The sequence below is a fragment of the Syngnathus typhle genome, linkage group LG12 (genome assembly GCF_033458585.1).
Source record: "Syngnathus typhle isolate RoL2023-S1 ecotype Sweden linkage group LG12, RoL_Styp_1.0, whole genome shotgun sequence".
Taxonomy (NCBI): domain Eukaryota; kingdom Metazoa; phylum Chordata; class Actinopteri; order Syngnathiformes; family Syngnathidae; genus Syngnathus; species Syngnathus typhle.
Genome location: NC_083749.1, coordinates 3786862 through 3807186, shown reverse-complemented (window position 1 = coordinate 3807186; position 20325 = coordinate 3786862). Strand labels below are relative to the sequence as shown.

At 42.7% G+C, this 20325-nt stretch overlaps 1 protein-coding gene across 1 annotated transcript; it reads left to right on the top strand.

Moving 5' to 3' along the window:
- Positions 1-5005: 5005 nt before the first annotated feature.
- LOC133163754 (transmembrane protein 132C-like) lies at positions 5006-19637 on the top strand. Its single transcript, XM_061293970.1, has 10 exons — positions 5006-5075; positions 5821-6682; positions 9724-9870; positions 11799-11970; positions 12990-13133; positions 14869-15077; positions 15728-15902; positions 15976-16089; positions 16175-16366; positions 17574-19637. Exons 1-10 carry the CDS (start codon positions 5006-5008, stop codon positions 18936-18938), a joined length of 3450 nt encoding a protein of 1149 aa, XP_061149954.1. The 3' UTR covers positions 18939-19637.
- Positions 19638-20325: the final 688 nt, after the last annotated feature.

The following is a 20325-nucleotide window of genomic DNA, read 5'->3' as shown; positions in this document are numbered from 1 at the left end:
ACACTAATCACTACACTATGGAAGACTGGCTAGTATGATGTGGAAGCTACATGGTTTTATCGAAAAACTAACAAGCGAAGCTATGAATAAATAAATGCTAAAATGGGTTTCTGGGGCAGCACGCGAGCAACTATGTTGCAAATCTTTCCAGGATAAATTACCTGAGTTCACCCTGAGATTCAAACCAGGGTCACCGGGCTCAGAGTGCAGAACACTAACCACTACACTATGAAAGACTGGCTTGTATAGTGTGGAAGGTACATGGTTTTATTGAACAGCTAACAAGTAAACATCTCAAAACATGGTTACTACAGCATGGAAGGTATATGGTTTTATCGAGCAGCTCACAACCGAATAGGTTGAATGCCAAAATAGTGGGTTAGGGTTTACATCAATAAGAAGTTTGAAACCCCACAGAGATGTGAACTCGCATCAATGAGTTCTAAGTGCAGAGCACTAACCACTACACTAAGCAAACATGTTGACTAGAGCATTGAAGGTATATGGTTTCATCAAGCTGCTCACAACCATATGGGATAGATAAATGCCGAAATAGTTGAGGCTCCAGTGAGACTTGAACTTAGATCACTGAATTCAAAGTCAAGTGCTGACCCTTTCACCATGGAACCCTCTGGCCTGGTGAGGTATATGGTTTTTATGAGGTAGCTCACAAGCTACTATTTCACGAGATCCATGATTTTTTTTTTTTTAAAAAGATCAGTGATATGTATACTAGACTCAAACATTAATGTTTAGTAATCCAGATAAAATCAATGTACCTCAGCATCCGGACAAGTGCTGGTCTCCCTCCGGACTTGAATATTACAGACCAAATCATTAATATTTCAGTACATGTATTGATTTGTTCCATTTCAATGTATAATCCACAAAATATAAACAATTAAGAGTTATTATTATAATGCACTCATGAATGAGTGTTTTTGGTGTGAATGCTGTGGTTGTTTTGTAGTGGGATCCATTTGTAGATCATTTTCAAATGTTTCTACTTGATTTTATGGCAATCTTTTATCAGCGTACTGAGTTGACCAAAAAAATTAAAATAATTGCATTCTCATAGTGTCTTTCAAAATCAAATGTATAGTCCACCGGATGTGCTATCTTTGTGATCAAAGTTGCAGAGAAAAAAAAAAGAAAAAATAATCATTTATTGGGCAGTATTTATGGTGATTGTTTGGGTGTGCATGTGAATAAAAAGCCAACTTTTATAACCTCAATAAATTTGATATTTTGTAAAACTGTTGTGTTTATTTGTGTAAACTGCACTGTTTGTGGTTTACTAAAGTGGATTTTGTTTCTAGTTGATGCGTTCTCTCAAAATGTATTGACTTCATGAACAAAACTAATAAGGCAGTTAACAGATACTCAAAAAAACAAAATCACTGAATAACCAAAAGTCCAAAATGAGGTCGACCTAATAGTTTGAAAATAATGGTTTGGTTTAATTCCATGTGCAGTTACGTATGACACCGCAAGAGGGCAGCAGTGGTTTCCCTATTAGAGGACTTGAACACCCATTAGATTACATTCATGAGTATGTCAAAGTTCTCACGAGCCATTATGGATGCAACCTTTTTATTTTAAAGAACGTCTTTATGTTTCTCTCGCCATACTGCACTCACTTCATCCTGCTCTCCCTCGTATTGCCCCCACCTCATGTCCCCAGAGGGTCAAGTTGAAATTTCTTGCCAGCTCCAAGCTCTCCATCACTCACCTGTCAACTAGCCCACCATAAGAGAGGAGGAGGTGACATCCATCTTCCCCATAAGGCCTTACTGAATATTTCATAAAAGCTCAGATTGCCCGTTAAACGTTGGCGTCGGTGCTACGGCAGCAACGGTGTCATTTCATTTGATTTCGATATGCCGAGAGACCCGAGCAAGTATTACGTTTCTCTAGAAAGTTGAACTTATTTGTTTGCTTGACACTGTGAAGCTTAAGTGGCACAGCCCGGCATTAAAAGTGATGTTATGAGTCCGAGCAGCAGCTCTAAACGCCGCCCTTACTTTGCATATTTTAATGACTGTTTGCTTGCATAATGTATGTTACGCTTCCTCCAGTGCATATATTTCATTTTAAAGGCCCCGGGGTAAAAATAACCTTTCGGGCCACCACTGACCCATGTCCCCCTTCCACTGCTTTTCTTGCATTATATGCCTGCCGTGTGCTTTATTTTGACCTTCTGGTGCGATGATGCAAGCCCACACATTCATTAGATTGTTTCATTCCAGCTACTGTAAACCAGATGGAATCATGAAAAGTGGCCAGCAGACCATCGACGTTAAGACAAACAAACAACCCAGATGTCAGAACACATTTACATCTTGAGCCTTGTATTCTAATTTTTCATGGATCACTAATTTTGTTTTATAAAATTATTTTTGGGGGTGTTGCTTTTGCACTAGTCTTCATTATTATTATTATTAACAGACATTATATCTATAATTGAAATAAGAATATCATATATTTATATTATATTATATTATATTATATTATATTATATTATATTATATTATATTATATTATATTATATTATATTATAATTATATTATATTATATTATATTATACAGGATAATCCTTGTTGTCGTCAGCATACGTAAATAAGGATGATAGTGCCCTGCTAGTTCAATAGTAATTTCTCATCTGGATTACCGTCGGTAAAGGTTAATAGAGTGGTTAATCATACAATGACCTGTCTGTGAACTGGACTATCATGGGCCGGTCAAAGTTGCAGGCGTCAAATGGAAGGTGAAAAGCTCCTCGGTGGACTTGGAATCTCTTTAGGAGAATATGACCGCTTATAAAAATGCATTAGTTGGTGTAGCCAGACACCATTCTTTAAACATGACCCTTGAGGCGAGTTGGATTTTTCTTTTTTTTTTTTTGGGTGGGGGTGTCACCGGCCTGTATGCATCGCTGTAAATCCTTCCAGTATTTAGTTTGAGAAGGTGCTGACAAAGTGAGAAGAAAGACTGCGCCTGCCGTGGGTAGTTTCAAAGTTTGTTTATCAGCTAAAGTTTAGATGCAGTTAATCGTACGTCTGTTTAAAAAGAAAACAACTTTTCATACTGCTGAACTTTTTGTTTTGCTTTGGCCTTCTAATTTGCTCCCCCTGCTGTTCTCATCTTTGGTTTTGATGATGAATGGCGAAACAATTGCAGAATCTGCATTTGGGTAAATTATGTGAGAATACAAAAAAAATAAGCGTGTGCACAATATAACTTTGTTTTTAGTGCAGGGTGGAATTTAAATTGAGTTTTACGTAACATTGATACATTTGTTAAAACTCACAATGGGATTGCATTTATTCACCATGTGGACCGTGAACTATTAACTTGTCACTGCCATTGACGAATATAGACGTCAAAAACAAATTTCTGCACACATTCAAACATTTAACATGCAGCATCTCGGGTAGATACGATGTTTCCATTTTGTTTTGTCACGTCTTACCACAGCAATGTGAATGCAAGGCGCTGGTTTCACATTGCACTGTTTAAGTGAAGGACTAAGCAACAATAGATACAAATCAACTGAAAGGTCCTCAGCCTAATTTTTGATAATGACACTCAGAAGTCTCAAAAACAATCTCAACAGCACAGCCAAGAAACATTTTATAGACTGCATTCACTTTTCAAACTTGAAGTATTTTGGAGTCCTTGGAATGTTTCTCGAAGGTATATGTCCCTGTCAGCCTCTGCGGTGAGACAAAGACGTCTTTATTTACCCGTAATGTCTGCATCGGCTCCTGGCACCTTGTTATAAAAGTGTCCCTGAAGTAAGTGCGGGAGACTCGACTTGGCAACAGGCGCTTTCATATTAAAAAGGGTCGACTGAGGGAATGAAGTTTGAGCAAGCTGGACCAGTAGTGCATTTTGGACAACTCCTGGCTTCCAGCTAAGGTGGTGTGAATGCATGTATTTTTATTTTTTTTGATCCGATTTTTGAAAATGTTACTTCTGGTGTGTGCACCTTGGCCACCTGGGGGCAGTATAATAGAAACATGGAGACGTCTCAGCTCCTCAATTAGCCGCAGTAGCGTCGATCAGTCTTTGCAGAGGATAAAGAATCGTGAGCACTCTTTGAACAGGTCTAACAACATCGCAAATATTCTGTAGCTTACCATCTTTTTGTCCACATTCAGTATATAGGAGATACCCAGCAGAACAGTATTACGTGACTAATTTTTTTTTTCATTTGCAATCGCTGCCCAATGTGTGCCGCCGTCATATCATCGAGGCTTAAGCTTATACCTGCACCCATCTGCTCCATCCTGCAGCCTCAGATATGATCCCATGCGGCGCCGCCACAGCCTGAGGTTCTGTGGGTGACATCTGGCAAAAATAAAAAGGACAAATTATGCCTGTGTAGCAACGATTGTCATTTAGAAAGCATAACTTGAATTGCATACACGCAAAAATTAAACAATCCTTTGGATTTCATTCTCACGTTTGGAGTGATAACCACGGTACTTAATAGAAGTCATTTCATCATGAATAATATATTTAAAAATTTCAAGCATAGTAATTGTCAGGCCTTGGGGGAGCTCTGCGGCGTACAATGAAGTTTAATATCGCCGTATAACATGTGAGGAATGTAATAACATAGTCACGAAATAGTATTCAAAACGCTAATGGTATGATGTGAATTGGACCCCTGGCGTGGAATCATGTTCATCATTTGTTAGATCAAATTTAAAGTGAGTCGCAGAGAAAGCGCTGATCCCTTTGACCTCGTGTGCATTTAATTTGCTCGCAGCTCTTCCTCCGCCCACGTGGCTGCCGTTAATCTGACACACTGCACATGTTTACAGATTTCGACCATGGGAATAGTCGTGAGCCTGGCGCTCTTCTACCCTGTGCAAACTTTCGCATCTTTTTGTTCACCCAACATTCAACGAGAGAATTTTTTTTTTGCAATGAAAGGAAACTATTTGTGTATCTAAAGCTTTTTTGAGGTTTTTTTTTCTCATCCGGAATTGACAAGATGTTTAACTTTCTCCTGCGTCTCATGTCGCCCGTGGTGACAGTTGCTGTGCTCACGGCGGTAATAAAAGGTAAGTTTGAGTGAATTTTCTTTGCTATTTCCCGTAAATAGTTTAACACCTCTTGTCGTATGCACTTAGAAATAAATTCAATGGTTGAAGTGTATGTGGAGGCAATCCAATTATTTCTTCCTCATTTATAAAGCTTATCTGAAAAGCAAATTTGGAATAGAAACCGAGTGTCTCCTTGTGATACTGGCATCAGTCTGCCAAAGGGAATAACATATTAACAAATAATAATAATAAATCAATTTACTCATTTTTTTGAAAGTCTGCTATAAATCATGAAAGCAGCAAGACCTCTTACCAATGGATTTATGAACACAAACGGTGAAGCAACACCTGCAAACAGTATGGTCTATAAATCTCTAAATGGTTGCAAAGCACATTGTTTATGAAATATGTGTCATAAATAATGCTGCCCTGCTTCGGCTTGCCGAGAGAAGAGAACATCATTTGTTCTCACCGAAATTCTACTAACTGAGCTGTTAGCTCACCTTTGTTGTCATTTTCTTAAATCACATTCGGGGCAAAGGTTCAACTAATTTCCTGTTTCTACTTTTGTCAAAGTACTCCATTTCCTGTTTGTCTCCCGTTTCCGTCTCGAGTGTTATTTTCTTCGCATTGCAGGAACCACGTGAGGGATTGTTATTGCGTTTTAGTCTCAGATGAGCAACATGACCTGATCAACTCCATCATTCCCAAAGTTCTAGCTCTCAACCCGCTCACTAAAGAAATATTTTCTTCCTCCCAACAGATGTTGAGAGCCAGCAAAAAGATACCAAGACCTCGAGTCCACAACCGGTTTATCCTGCAGTCAGATTTCGGGTCCTCAATGCCGATCATGTGGTTTTGACGCAGGACAGTCCTGACCCACAAGGGAACTCCAGCCTGAAGGCTCACTCACAAACTTTTCTCATCACTGATCCAGGTTCTGGTTTACTCAAGACGGTTCTGAATGCCTCATACGGTCCGCTCAGTGTGGACGCCCCAATTCCACCAGAGGTGCTGCTCAGTGGACGCAGGATTATACCGGTCATTTTAGGGCGCCAGGTGCGTTCCTCATCCCGGGTGGTCAAAATCCTCTTCCACATGCCTCGTGAACTCGGCGGAGCTCAGGAAAACACGCCCGACGGCGCTCATTGCGTGACAGCCTACGCCTTCTGGGGGACGAGGGAAGTCCGCGGGGCATGTCTGGTATCCCCGGATAGGTTCTGTGTAGCGCAGCTGAAACCCGAACCAGCCTGGTTCAGTTCCTCCACTCGACCCGGCGGATCCAGCAAAGAGCGAACCGAAACCGTAAAGGGGCTTCAGGGAAATCTCGTGGAGGTCTACTTCCAGAGTCGGATGGACCAGACAGGCCTGTGTACGCCTCAGGATAGCCTGCAACGAGTCGGAGTAGGGAGGGCGGGGGTCCAGGAAGGGTCAGGAACACCCTTGAGAAGAATAGGAAATGTTAACCTTCTTAAAACTCCACCTGGGAACGCAACCTATTCTCGTCTGAGATTAGGAGGAGCCTTAGTCATCCAGACCTCCTCCAAACCTCTCAGGTCTGATGATGTTCTGACTTTTTACGTCTTCCTTGCAAGTACATCAACCTTGGAGAGTTTCACACTTAGGTAAGACACATTCATGATCTCTTTCCTCTAACACTGTTCAGTCATAATTCCTGGACCAAAAAATGGCTTTTTGAGGATGGGCGGTGTTGTGAAAAGAAATCAGGTTGCTTCACCAGGACATACGGGCGAAATCGTGCCGGACGTACTCCATGCATTTAAATGCTTACTTAAGGCATTTAAACGCTGATGGGGCTTGACACGAGCGCCACCACGCCTCCCGCCGCCAGCCGGTTTCACTACCTTCATAAATTACTGACATGTTTGATCCCGTCTAATGTCTCACTTAGTGGGGGGGAGGGGGAGTTACGGCAAGCACTCTTCCGTAAGCAGGGACATAATTGGCAAATGATTCAATGGTTTTCATATCTCGACATCCTGCCAACATTCCAAACGTTTTCTCTGGGTAGTTGACTCCATGAATAATGTATCTTGTTTCATGGAGCACAAAAAACAAACATCTTTCCCGATCCTTTGGGTAAGAGCGGAGGTAGAATAAAAACCACGGCGCAATCCGTCGGAGGTTTCTACCAACGTCGCCGTCTCGACTTCGCGTCACGCTCGTTTAGCGTTTCTCTTCGCTCCGATGTATCTTTATATAATCTAATCCGTGATATCGCACACTGAACATAATCTGCGGGAAAATGGAGGGACATGCAAAGATATGTGTGTTAATCCATGAAAACAAAGTTAAACTGGCACATGGAGTAGTCCCACTGACCTTTCCTCTTGCATCAGGCTGACCCAACACAAACACGCTGACCCAGTGACCTGATGCAGCTCAGCGCTAGTTATTAAAATGACACGCTGACCTCCCACAAGCCTTTTGGATTTTTATCCTCTTCACCTGAAATACCCTCCCGTCCCCCTTCTGAAAATCCTACTTATTGACCACACAAGTGAAGTTCCTCCGTTCGGGTCAGTGCTTTCAAGTCCTTGTACGTCTGACCCGGCGCCACATCCAGAATGAGATTGGCCCACACTTAAATCCGAGTGAAGGCTCACTCTGAGGAGCTTGGCAAAGTGATTGATAGGTCCTGGGAGAAATCCTTGCTCTACTTCACGTCTTTGACCGAAGATTGAGTCCTCTCCAGCGAGACTTGGCCAGATTATCTTTGTGGCCCTGATTGAAAATGAATCAAGAGGTTAACCCTTAAGGGTAGAGATGATTTGAGCCCACTGTGAGGATTAAGCGGGTGCATCTGTCATATGTCATGCATGTTCATATCCACCTGCATGTGAGTGTTTGTTTATGTTTATTTTTAGTCATTATCATCATGCACATCTGATTGGACAGTACTCACGATGTTGACTCCTTCACTACCATTGACGGATATAGACGTCAAAGATTTAACGGTGAATGTATTTGTGATTAGTTTTTACCATTTGGATGGTAGAAGTAATCATATAAGATTTTCTTTTTACCATTTGGATGGTAGAAGTAATCATACAAGATCTGACATTAGCATGGCAAACGGAAATTGAAAATAGGGCTGGAGAGGAGGTGCCATTAATGTCAAAGGTCATGTGGAAAATTTCAAATGAAGGTAAAATACAAACATTGCTGGGAAATAATACTTGTTCAAAAATAGTTTTTATAAGCTCCACTTGACAAATAGGCAAACAGAGTCCAAATCGTAATTTTGCTTGCTGGATATACCTGCTCACACTCCTTTGGGGCATTCCATTAAAAAAAGGGACTCGTGAAAGAGTCTGAGAAATTTTGGAATGTCAAAACTTTGATGGACCAGAGAAGCTGAGTCACTGCTCCAGGAAAGAATTCTGCAGAAATAAATAAATAACTAGTCCTCTCATTAAGGATGCAAAAATGTTTTTACATTCATCAGATAATTAAAACAATATTTGTAAAATTTAATTTGGTGTTTTTTTTTTTTTTCTTTTTCATGGGCTTCCCTTTGTGCCCGCAGCGTATATTGATTTCCGAATTGATCTCAGCCCTCGTCTGCTGTTGATTGAAATGTCAGCCATTTCAGTGCTTTACTTACTCTAGATGCGTGTTTGACCTTGACCCGGCCTCCCCGCAAATGGATTGTTCCGTTTATGACTGTTTGATTGCAAAACATTCTGTGTGATGATTATCCGATGACCTCTACTTTAACGTTAAAATAAAAAACCCTGAGCACAAAAATGATTAAATGTCTGACATAATGAAGAAAAAAACATTGGATCTTCTCGTCGATGTTTTTCCAAACGATTCCATCCGATTTTTTGAGTGAGCCGCTCTTGACTCCCCGTGGAACACTTCCAGCTACTTCCCTGAATCTTCACCGCGAGGAAATTGGCTTGTTCTCAGAAACATATGTGTGATTCCACACGTGATAACTTTGGATCAGAATCAGTTCACATCTCCCAAATCACTTGGGCGCATATGGCTCGACGTCCCTCGCTATGTTCTATTCCCAAAATGCATCAGGACGTTTGTGATGTAACAGCCAGATGGAAGCTTGATTGTTCTGTAAACTCAGGTGTCTATTGGATCCTCTTGGGCCGATTGCATCCATTTAAATTTGTCATCCAAAGTGTGATCAGTGCTGCGTCATGTTTTTGAATCTAATTAAGTGCGACTTCTCTGGGGCCAACAAAAATGAATGCTAATTAATGCTAATTCGCAGTCTGCCCGCAGCTTGCGACTCATCTGTTTATTGGGTCATTCGTCACATCAAGCTCAAAATGAGTGATAAAACACAGGAAAAAAAAATCTTCCCTAATTATTATTTTACTGTCATTAGCCACAGTTTTCGGGAAAAAATTATATTTCTTTGTCCGCACTTATATTGCCACAGTTATTGCAGATCTGTCCAATTTGCAGATTTGTCTCGCTCCCGTACAAATCCCTTTACTGGATCGACTTCTGGGGACTGCCAGAAGGGCAATTAGAAGATGGGAAAAACTTTGGTTTTACAACTCTGAACATTAATGACACACTTTTAAATCATTTTTTAGTTTGAGCTGGACCCAAAACGTGCAGTTCCAACGTCAACACCGATTTAACGTGCTGATGTCGGTCTATTTGTTTACTTTAGGGCGACGGTCAAGCCGGGATTGTCGTTTGTCACCGTGCGGCCCAGTGACCCGATACTGTGGGACGTCAAAAGAGAACCCGGCAGAGTCATCATCCCAAACACCGTCTCGGTGGTTTGCCGAAGGAAGGTTGCGCTCACGCCAAAGAGGTCAGCACATTACATTTGGATTACATCGTCTGGTCCGACCGAACATCTCAAGACATGATGGAAACACGTTCTATTAGTGTTTTGCCACGAAGTCCACATTGCGGGTGTGTCTTTAAAATCACTGGCGTTATTATGATCACACTTTCAGTCCAGCGACTAAAATGCAAGCAACCAGAGCGGGCGGGCGGCCACCCACCGTCCGGCTCGACCCGCTTATCTGTAATCATCCATAATCACGGCTCGGTTATCCTGGCTTAAGCGCTTGCACGTTCACAAGCGGGGGGGATTAGAAAAGAGAGATATTCCAAGTCGGGTCCGACGTATTGGGCTCACCCTCCCGCCCGTTGGTCCCTTTCCACGCGCACCGCGCCGGATTCTGAAGTGATATGAAGGAGGATTTAACACCCCCCCTCAATGGAAGACTTTCCAGGATAAAGGGGCACAACCCCTTCCATGTTTCTTTCTGTCTGAATAGTTTCAGAAAAGCAGCTAAATCGACCTGGCTCGGTTCCAGTAATAAAAAAAGTATTTTTGACTGATTTTAAAGATTTGACAAAAAAAATTCACAGCTTTTTAAAATGTGAAAATTTGAACAAAATTTGATAACAAAAAAAAATCAGTTAATTTTATAGAAATTTGACAAAAAAAATCACAGCTTTTTTAAACGTGAACATTTTATAAAATAAAATCTGTTAAAAAAGTGTGTTATTTAAGAAAACTTACCAAAAATCGTTTTTCAATTATGATGTGGTTTTAGCGATGAATGCTAAAAGCAGCTTTCATGTCAAACATATTTCACTTGAGTGGTGCTAAAACTGTCACAGATGTTGACTCGTTTAACCTCGTCCATCGACACCAGCGGATTTGCACTTTTGGGTTTATTTTAGGAGAACATGTTGGCAATAATTTTAAAAGCCGTCGACGAGTATAAACGATATTTGAATGTCTTGGTGACCTCATGGTCGGTAATGGGTTTGAATTTTTTTTTGGTTGGTTGTTAGAAACAATTTGGCTTAAATTATTTGTCATTTTTGCATCAGTATTAGTAAATGTTTTTTACCCTCTTTAAAGTTTCTTTTGTTTTTTTTGTGATACTGGAGCCCAAACTGAAACCGTTTCAATTCCCATTCTTTCAATCTACCGCAACTTGGTCCGACATTTACCCGGTCCGTGCTTTGTATCAAGAGCATAACTACGAGGCAGACTTTCCAAACGGCTTCCTGAAAGCAAAATAATCAAACGCTGGACAAAAAGAAAATGTGCTGACAAGAGGTGAGTGTGGCTCACTGCAGAGAGGCAATAGAAAGTCAGCGAGGAGTCGGACAGAAACTTTAATGAGCCCGCATCACTCGGGCCAAAATAAGTTGGGGAAAAGCTGGTGGCAACATAAAACACTCGAAATTGCTTTGGTGTGCTTTGTGACTTTTTGTCACCGTACATTTCAGTTTAAGGAGCGTTTGAAACCTTTTCATCCTGACGCTATTCAACCCACCATGTCAGGATTCTTATTAGGCCTTCTTGCTTCCTCCAAACTTTGTCATTTCTTTTATTTTCCGTATTTTTTGTTGGTGTCTCCCAACCGAGTAAACATCGGAGTGCAAAGCTTGTTTGAACATTTTCACCTGCATGTTAAATGTCGAGGAAAACAACACCACAAATATGTCTCGGGTGTTCTTGTGATGCTGTGCCGCAGCAGTGCTTGGAGCTAACTCAAAACAATATATTTTTTTGTTATTATTTATTCCATTGAACCCAAATTTAGCAATGTTAATGCTCTCATTCTTGTGAGGTCACGGGGTTATTGTGCCCCAATTTATAATCTCTGACATTTTTGAAGAACTTTTGTGCAATGCTAAAATTGTGTATATTTATTTTTATTATTATATTCCTTGTTTTGCATCGATGTTAACGTGACTCTTTTTGAACAGGGGACTTGTCGAAGTTCTGCAGTTGGACTTTGTGCCAAAAGATGTTTCAGAGCTGGTTGAGACTCACACAATCTCCTGGAGACTGGATCAGCCGGGGAACGTCAGAGATGTGGGCCAGATGCGGATCTACACCACCCAGAGAGACTATGTGGGACTGGCCCCTCTGGTCATGGTAAGACAAAGAAATATAAAATCAAATCCTTGGAAGCAAGACAGGATTTTTGAAGTGATTTTGTATCTCTGGGGAGAAGAAGGGGTTTGCTCAGGTGGGTGGAAAGTGGTAGCATTGCGGCGGAAATGAAAGGGGAGCTGGAGAGGCTTTCAAAAAGTAGACAGATGGTCAAGGGGGTGCTTTTCAGGGGGAAATTACTGTGAGTGGCTACACGAGTCGCCGGATTTAAGGCAGTGGAGAGACCAGAACCTCAGGATCAGTTCTTGCGCTCGGATCGCCACCACTCATACGAACAAAGATAGCAAGAAAATAAGATTGAGGTATTTTGACCCCAAACATTCGTTTTCCTTCCACATAATGATGGATGAAATTAAACGGGAGTTGGGGGGTCCAAGTGGACATGGCATAAAATGTAATCCAACATATGCAAATGAGGTGACAACATTTTGGAAAGGCGGCGTCGTAGTCAGAGCTGACATTGCTTTTTTCTGATTTTGTCTTAACGCTGATCCAGCGGCTTATGTTTGGGTCGGTGTCGCGGGCTCGGCTCTAATAGAGCATGTCTTGTTTGAAATTGCGGTCAGCAGCTGTCAAGCCGACCGAGCTCAGATTGTGAAGCAGGCGGACAACATCTGCCCCGCTGTTGCTTGATACTTTGGTCCACCCTGGCAAAAAAAATCAAATAAAAAATACAGTATGAAGATAAAAAAAAAAAAAAATGCTGATCAGCCTTAGCTTCTTAGACACAGCGGCTAAAATAAATTAAAACGGCAGAGATCTTATTAACTGGAAAGCAGCTGTAAATCCATGTTGAGGGACTAGTTAAAGTTTGAAAATAAAGCCAGATCAGCCTTTCTTGATGGCGACTTACAAGGATGCACATGGCCCAGAATGCTGCCAAGCACCAGTCAAAAAAATTAGAACTTTCTTTCCCCCTCATTTTATACACAATGTAGCAATTCTATTGATTTTTGAATCAAATAATCCACATAACTAACCTGCTCCCCCTCTCCTAACAGAGCACCGATATATTGAACACGGCCGTGCTGACAGGCAAAGTGGTCAAAGTCCCCGTGAAAACTTTGGCAGTGGAGGCCGGCGGCGCCATCGTCGACGTCAGCAGTTTAACCAGCTGCAGGTCCACTGACAAAGACGTTCTCAAGGTAAGACGGTGGGTTATTTGATTCGATGACACGCCCCCCACTAAGCACCTGTTGGGCTCTTAATGGGCGACGCAGGAAAGGAAACTCCTACACACGAGGTATTATGGAGTGCTTATGACGGCCGTCAGTCCATAAGCACAGTGGCTCGACCTTTCTGTAATGGCTTCACGTTACCACGACAGCCGAAGCGCGCGGAAACACGAGAGAGTGGGAGAAAAATGAAGACCTTTGCAATCTTCTATTGCTTGCTGTGTTTAAAGTGAGTCATCTTAAGAGACTGAGAGATGGAGAAATGTTTTTTTTTTAAGGGAGGGGGAGGGATAAAATTACTCATAATAATCTAGTTAATATTATGCCCCCTGAATGGGCTTTTAAGCTTAGAGGGATCGGTGACCTCCCTTAACGGAACATCAATGATGAGATAAAGTCAAAAGCATTTTGGAGAATTTGCACTTTAATGCACTGCGGTTATTTTTTTTGGTGGCGATGTTAAGTTTTTCTTTTGACTGAAAAACAAAAACAAGAATAAACATTGTAATCTTGAAAACAGTGAGGACACATGTAAGACCGCAGTGATGATTAATTTTTATTCAAGATAGCTTGCATTAATAATCAAACATACTAATTGCGTTTTTAGAAACAACACAAAAATTGTTTTATTGGCACGCATTTACTATCTGGGCATTGCACAAAATGGTCCATTGTGGTAGAATTGATCAACAAGAAAATATGGAAAAAAGAAAAATATTAAATAGAAATATACACAGAAAAATATTCTCATAACTTATTATTATTTTTTTATCAATACACGTCTCCCCAATAACGATAAAAAATGGTGTCACTGTAAAAACGACGTGATGCTTTACTTTCTCTACTTTTACACCAATGGAGACGTGAAGCTGATGTAAGGTGGCAAAAGAATATTCCGGGAAGAATTTGCAATGCGCTGGCAGGAAATTGCTGGAGGTGAATCGTGCGAGGCTGCTCGGCGCATTGCTGCTCTCCATCTGCGAAGCCGTGCACCGTGTCTCACGTTAGTTTTCCTCTCGGAGAAGCCAATAAATTGCAAATCAGAAAAGCTTTTTCTTCTGCGGGAAGACATTTAACATGTCTTTGGAGCTTGGTGGGCAGCCTTCCACGCCATTTCCTTTGGGATTCAAGTTGACTTTACCTGGGAAGTCATTCCCCCATTTTGCTTTTTTCCTCCAATTTTTATTCCACCTGCCTCTTTTATCTTGCCTCTCTTCTGGCACTACAGCCTATTCTCCAGTCTAGTGCTCTCCCAATTACCTCAGTGGAACCACTGGTTTGTTAAGATAAGTGAGGCGGCGGCGGCGGCGGCGGCAGAGGCGCAGATAGGCCTCCAATCTTAAATAAAACACACCAACTGCTGTGTCTCACCTCATTGCGGTTAATGACTGCGACGGCGACGTTCCCGCCTCGAGTACGCCACGAAAGGTGTGCTCGTAAGACAGCGCTGATTTACATTCGGGCGCCGTTTAATCAAGGCTTCGTTGTGACTTCTTGCGAGCAACGTGTGCTTGTTAGTTTGGTGTTGCTGGACTTCATTTTATTTCGCAATACTTATCTTGTACTCCATATATTAAAGACAAATCTGATAATAAAACTAATAGAAACTAAACAAATCATTTTCATTTCATTTAAATTTCGGAATCCTTCGTGCCTTACGACAAAAAATAATCCAGTAAGCTTCCACCCGTTTGTTTTTGCTTAGGTTTCCGAGCGTTGCGACTTTGTCTTCGTCACCGGCAAGGAGTCAAACGGGAAGAGCCGAGTGATGATCAACTTCACCTACGGCTTCCTAAGCGCGCAGTTGGAGGTGAACGTGTGGATGCCGCGCCTCCCGCTTCGTATCGACGTGGCCGACCCCGAACTCAACCAAATCAAGGGCTGGAGAGTTCCCATTACCGGCAGCAACCGAAAGTAAGTTCATTTCTAGGGAATCGGGACTTTCTTCCATTTCATCAAATAGCCACTCCATTTTCATGGTCAAGGCGAGTCAGACGGATCAAACGGTTCGTTTCTGGGATGCGCTCGGACATGAACGCTTCTGCGTTTGACCCTGACTCCCATGACATCACTCCAAGGCCTAATAATTAAATATGACCTTATATTGTACAAAATACCAGGAAGAGTTAAAGCTTAGTTTGAAGTAGATTCGATCTCTCGTCTACATTAGTCACAAAAAATGTCCGTCTGGTGCATTAGTCGCCAGGATGATGAAAAACAGAATAAGTACAAATGCCCTGGAGATGAAGGTTAGTGGATTTTCGTCCAACGCTGTTCACTTGTCATTATATTTCCACTCAATAGCAACGATGGCGCTCGTCTGATGACCCCGTTGGCTTTCAAGAGTGTAACAATTGAATATTTTGGTTGGGTTTCACATCCGGGATCACTCGATACTTTGCGGCAGACGCAGTCAGGTCAAGTTCCTCTTAACCTTGATGCACGGGAAAATGTTTTCAAGAGGAATCAATATTGTTTGACAGACTTCTAGTTGCTCTGTCCTGATAGAATGAAATCCAAAGCAGATGAAAGCTGAAATGGCATTTCTGGCTTTTGTGTTTCAGGCCCACCTGGAATAGCGAAGAGGAGGAGGAGATGCGGAAGGGCAGGGGTTGCATGCTGCAGTATCAGCACTCCACATTGAGGGTGATTACAACCTTCGAGGCCCAATCAGGAGCATTGCCAGACTTGCTAACCGGGGCCAAGCCGGTTGATTATTTCCTGGGTCCTGATTGGCAGGTAAAAATATTGACCAAAAACTCAACATACGGCTGAAATTTAGTTTGAATCTTTTCTCTAATTTGATTGATAGGTGGACGTGACCAATCTAGTGCGCTACTATCTAAACGTGGCAGACCCAGATGTGGCCAGGATTCAAGATGGAGAAGTTCTTCAAGGACGATCTGTGGGCAATACTACCGTTCAAGTGAGACATACGGTTTTTTACGTAAAAAAATCCACGGCGTACATCGGGGACATTTCTTTTTTTAACGAGACGCTACCGTCCGCAGGTGGTCTCTCCGCTCACATCATCAGTCCTGGCCGAGAAGGCCGTCACAGTGGTGGACGATAAAGTGAGCGTGATGGAGTTGGGAGTACAGTTGGTGTCTGGACTTTCGCTGTCCCTGCAGCCCGGCCCGGGGAGCAACAGCGCCATTGTTGCCATGGCAACTACTCGCGAGACCATCACACAGCTCAAACAGGCAAGGAACTGGAAAATTCGGACACTTGAAGCATAAAATTGATCTCAGTTTGAATCCCAGCTTGCACCTTTTCAGTGATGGCGTTTGCATGTTTTTTGCGTGCTTGGGTGGGCTGTCTGTGAAAACATATATGCACTTAAAATTGTGAGTGGTTGGCTTTTTCCACATGTCCATCTTCTGACTGACAGTGTCCTTGAGACTAAATATTCCTCTGCCAAAGTGTGTTACTCGAAAAACAGTGCTAGCTAACGACAGCATGGGATCGCTGTCCGTTGAAGTTTTTCGACCACGGTTTTGCAGTTTTATACTCTGTGAAGGTCACAGCAAAGCTTTTTGCCAACGTTTCAAGGTCCATAAGTCAAAAGCAAAAATGATCCTATCTTCAGTAATAGCCATAATCATTCTAAACACTTTTACAATACACCTGTCATGCATTATTCACGTTTTCCAGCACTGTCATTAAAGTCCTCTGAAATCAAGAATCGAACGTAAAGCACCGCTGGGTAGCCTCCCTGCTGCGACGATGTCCTCTGAGGATGTCAAATCACTTATGTTCTTCTTTGATCGCTCGGAATGTGAACACGCCACATTCGCAGTCACGGCAACCGTGCCGAGCCGGGCGGTGGCGGATGACAGCTACACACACGGCTGTTCCGTTTAAAAGCTCGCTCGTGCATCGAGCCGTGGCCGCGTGCCTGTTTTCAAACACCAATTAGGCAGTCTATAGCCGCGGGAGGGACGGCTCACTTTACTCACAACCGCCGCGGCTGGTCCGGACCGGCCTCGGCCCTCCGCCCGAGTCGATGATAAACGGTTACAAACCCGCAGACAAGAGACGAGACTACGATGGAAAGCTTTTAGCGATCTGCTCAGGGCGATTGATAATGTATTCAAATCCAAAATCTAAAGTAATTTCTGTGACTCCCCAGTGGCTCGTATTAGCGAGAGAAAATAGGCCATTGTGTGTTGATGTGATCAGCGTGACTGATTCTGTTCTTGTTACTGTAGATCCTGTAAAGCAGGCGTATTCTCTTTGGGACAGTTACACGTTTTTATGCTGCTATAGCACTCCCTGGAGTGTCAGGGTAAAGACATTAGCAGAGGATATTTAGTATCATAAGGCAATTACTGGGTTCTGGGTTCAAATCTATGATCGGACTTTTGCTTGTTTCCTGCAGATAATCTGGTCTCTTTCCACCTTTCCTAGGAAGCCGCCGTCAATTGCTGGGTCCAGTTCAGCGACGGCGCCATCGTCCCTCTAACGATCTTCGACCGCAGTATCTACTCGCTAACGGTCTCCACTCCAGATGAGACTGTGGCTACAGTTCGCCGTACTCCGCAGTTCACCTTTGTTGTGGCGCAAAGCGAAGGGCGGGGCCAGGGGGCGCTGGTCAGAGTAGAGTTGAAGATTTGCGAGGAATGTCAGAAATCTAAGAGGAAGAGCAAATTGGCGGTCGGGACGGGGCTCCTACGGATGAACGTCCAGGGTGGCGGTCAAGGTTTTGGAGGAAAGGACGGCTATGGTCAAGAGAAAAATTCAAATGGAGTCACTTCAGAAATGGCAGGAGAGCTTAAAACAACCATGGCGTCCCAGCGTTTAATCACAGATGGCTTCAGGACAGTACCAGAAACCAGCAGCATGACCGGAAGCGTGCAGTCACCCGTTGCTTGGACTGCAGCAACCCGCAAAGCTACACAAAGTTCTCCATCTATGGCCACGCCCACTTTGATTGTCATCGTGGAGACATCCACAAGCACTGCCAGACCTGCTGATACTACAACTAGTGTCCAGAAGAGAGGCTTTGGCAACATGCTTGAGAACCCCAATTCACCCCCAAACAAATCTAAATCCGACGTTTCCCAGAAGAAAGAAGCTCCCAAACCCAGGTCACCCAAAGTCATCGAGAGTGACCTCATACGTACATTCCGCTCCATGTCCGATTTGGAAATTGGCATTTATTCCTTAGTGGGTGTGCTGTGTATCGCTATCTTTGGGTTTTTGCTTAACTGTGCTTTACACAGACTCTGTTTCCGAAATCACAAGACCCCTATAAAAGCAGGACCGACACCCAGCGGGGACGCAAAAGATCATAAGCATGACTGGGTGTGGTTAGGGAGCAACAATCCGCAATCCGGACCCCCTAAAACGTCAACGCTGACCCGCCGCTCGACCGATACCAAGGGCCACCGCGGCACGGATAGCACCCTACCCACCGCGGGTCCCGCCGTCGCCAGCGTTCCCGAAAGAACTGCCACCTTGGGCCGCAACAGAACCGGCTCCCAACAGCAGCTTCACAGAAAAGTCGTCGACCCAATGGCGAACCGTTCGGCCACCTTGCTCGCCAGGCCTCACCGGAACGAGCCTCTCCACTCGCCAACTAGTAAGAGGAACCAGGTCCAGTTCACCACCTTCACCACATTGGACATCAAACACTTGGCTGCGCTGAAGAGCAACGGCGTGGACTTTAACTGGACCAACCAGCAGCAAGAGCAGGCGCCCCCTGCTGAGCCACAGTTGCCACTACCTGACATGCCGTGGCCGGTCGTCAAACCCCATGGAGACCCCCAGTGAGTTTTTCGGGGTGTTCCGACCAAATCCACAGAACAGTTTACCTTAAGATATGCTAACCATCGGGCTAACATGCTACCCCATGAAATATATGAAACATCTGTAAATATTGGTGCACTTTTTTACAAGTGCTGTAATGTAATTTATTCTTTTTACCTTGTTTTTATAGTCCCTAGCACTTCGCGGACTTTGTGCAATTGGTCAGAAAATACGCAACATTTGTTATGTTAATTTTAGCAATCTGTCACAGCTGCATCCGGTGATATTTATGGAAATGAAAGTATGTTATGCAAATATAATCTTTGCCGAGTTTTGTAATTAATTTGGGGATAAGTTATTTCCCATTGTTTTTCCCTGGCGGCACTGAAGATATTGTAGGTAATGGTTATTGTCTAACCTTCTCATGTTTAAAATGGAAGCAATAAATATTCAACAGATTTCATATGTACATATAATTATATCATGATGCCTTTTATACGTAGCCTCCCATTAGTCTGATAAAAAGATTCTGCCCAAAAAAGGACAAGTAGATGTACAGTATTAGTTGAAGTGAAATTTGCTTTCATTCATTTATTGTTTTAAAAGCTTTTCAATAGCGGAGTCATTCACATGAAAGCCGCGTCGTGAATGATTTGGATTATCGACTAATGCCCGTGCGATGAATCAGCGGGGTTTGATTATTTAATTACTATCGAATGGGATTTAAGGATGATGTCATAATTCAGTGAAATGTACTTTGCCAATATTAAATCTGCACAGAGGAGCGACACTGGAGGAAATGACTCCAGGCAGGCGCTGCATTGGCGTTATTGATACTCCCCATTTTCTTTTTTAGCCCAACTGTAATATAACATTCAAATCGGTAGAAATTTTTATGATATTTTATGTTTATATCTTTGTATGTAATAAAGATATATGAATTTAAACACTGTTGAATTTTTTATTATCCCCCACAGGTAAACAAGAGCAAGACAGAGAAGTAACATTTTCCAGTATTTTTGCTCGGTTATGGTCTTATTTCATATTTATTTGATGTTGTTTTTGTAACTTTTGGTGCTTCCCATCAGAGTGAATCACACACTTGACTTGTTCGTCCCTTATGCAACCTTGGTTTCATCAGACATAATAAAAACCTAAACAGAACTGAAAATGTGTTTTGACCAAGTTAACAGTTAGCAGTTAAAAAGGTAAGCAAGATATTTAAGTTCAAACAGCATGTTGGTATCATCGCAGAAGGATCTCTAATCTGGAGCATCAGCTCCCCTATTGACAGATTTAAAGGATTGGGGTCATTGTATTGCTGGATTAGAGATGCATTAATGGAGCCTCTCTTTACGGACGTTTCCGGATGACCACGAGGAACAGGCATGTTTATTTACTGCATGGACTC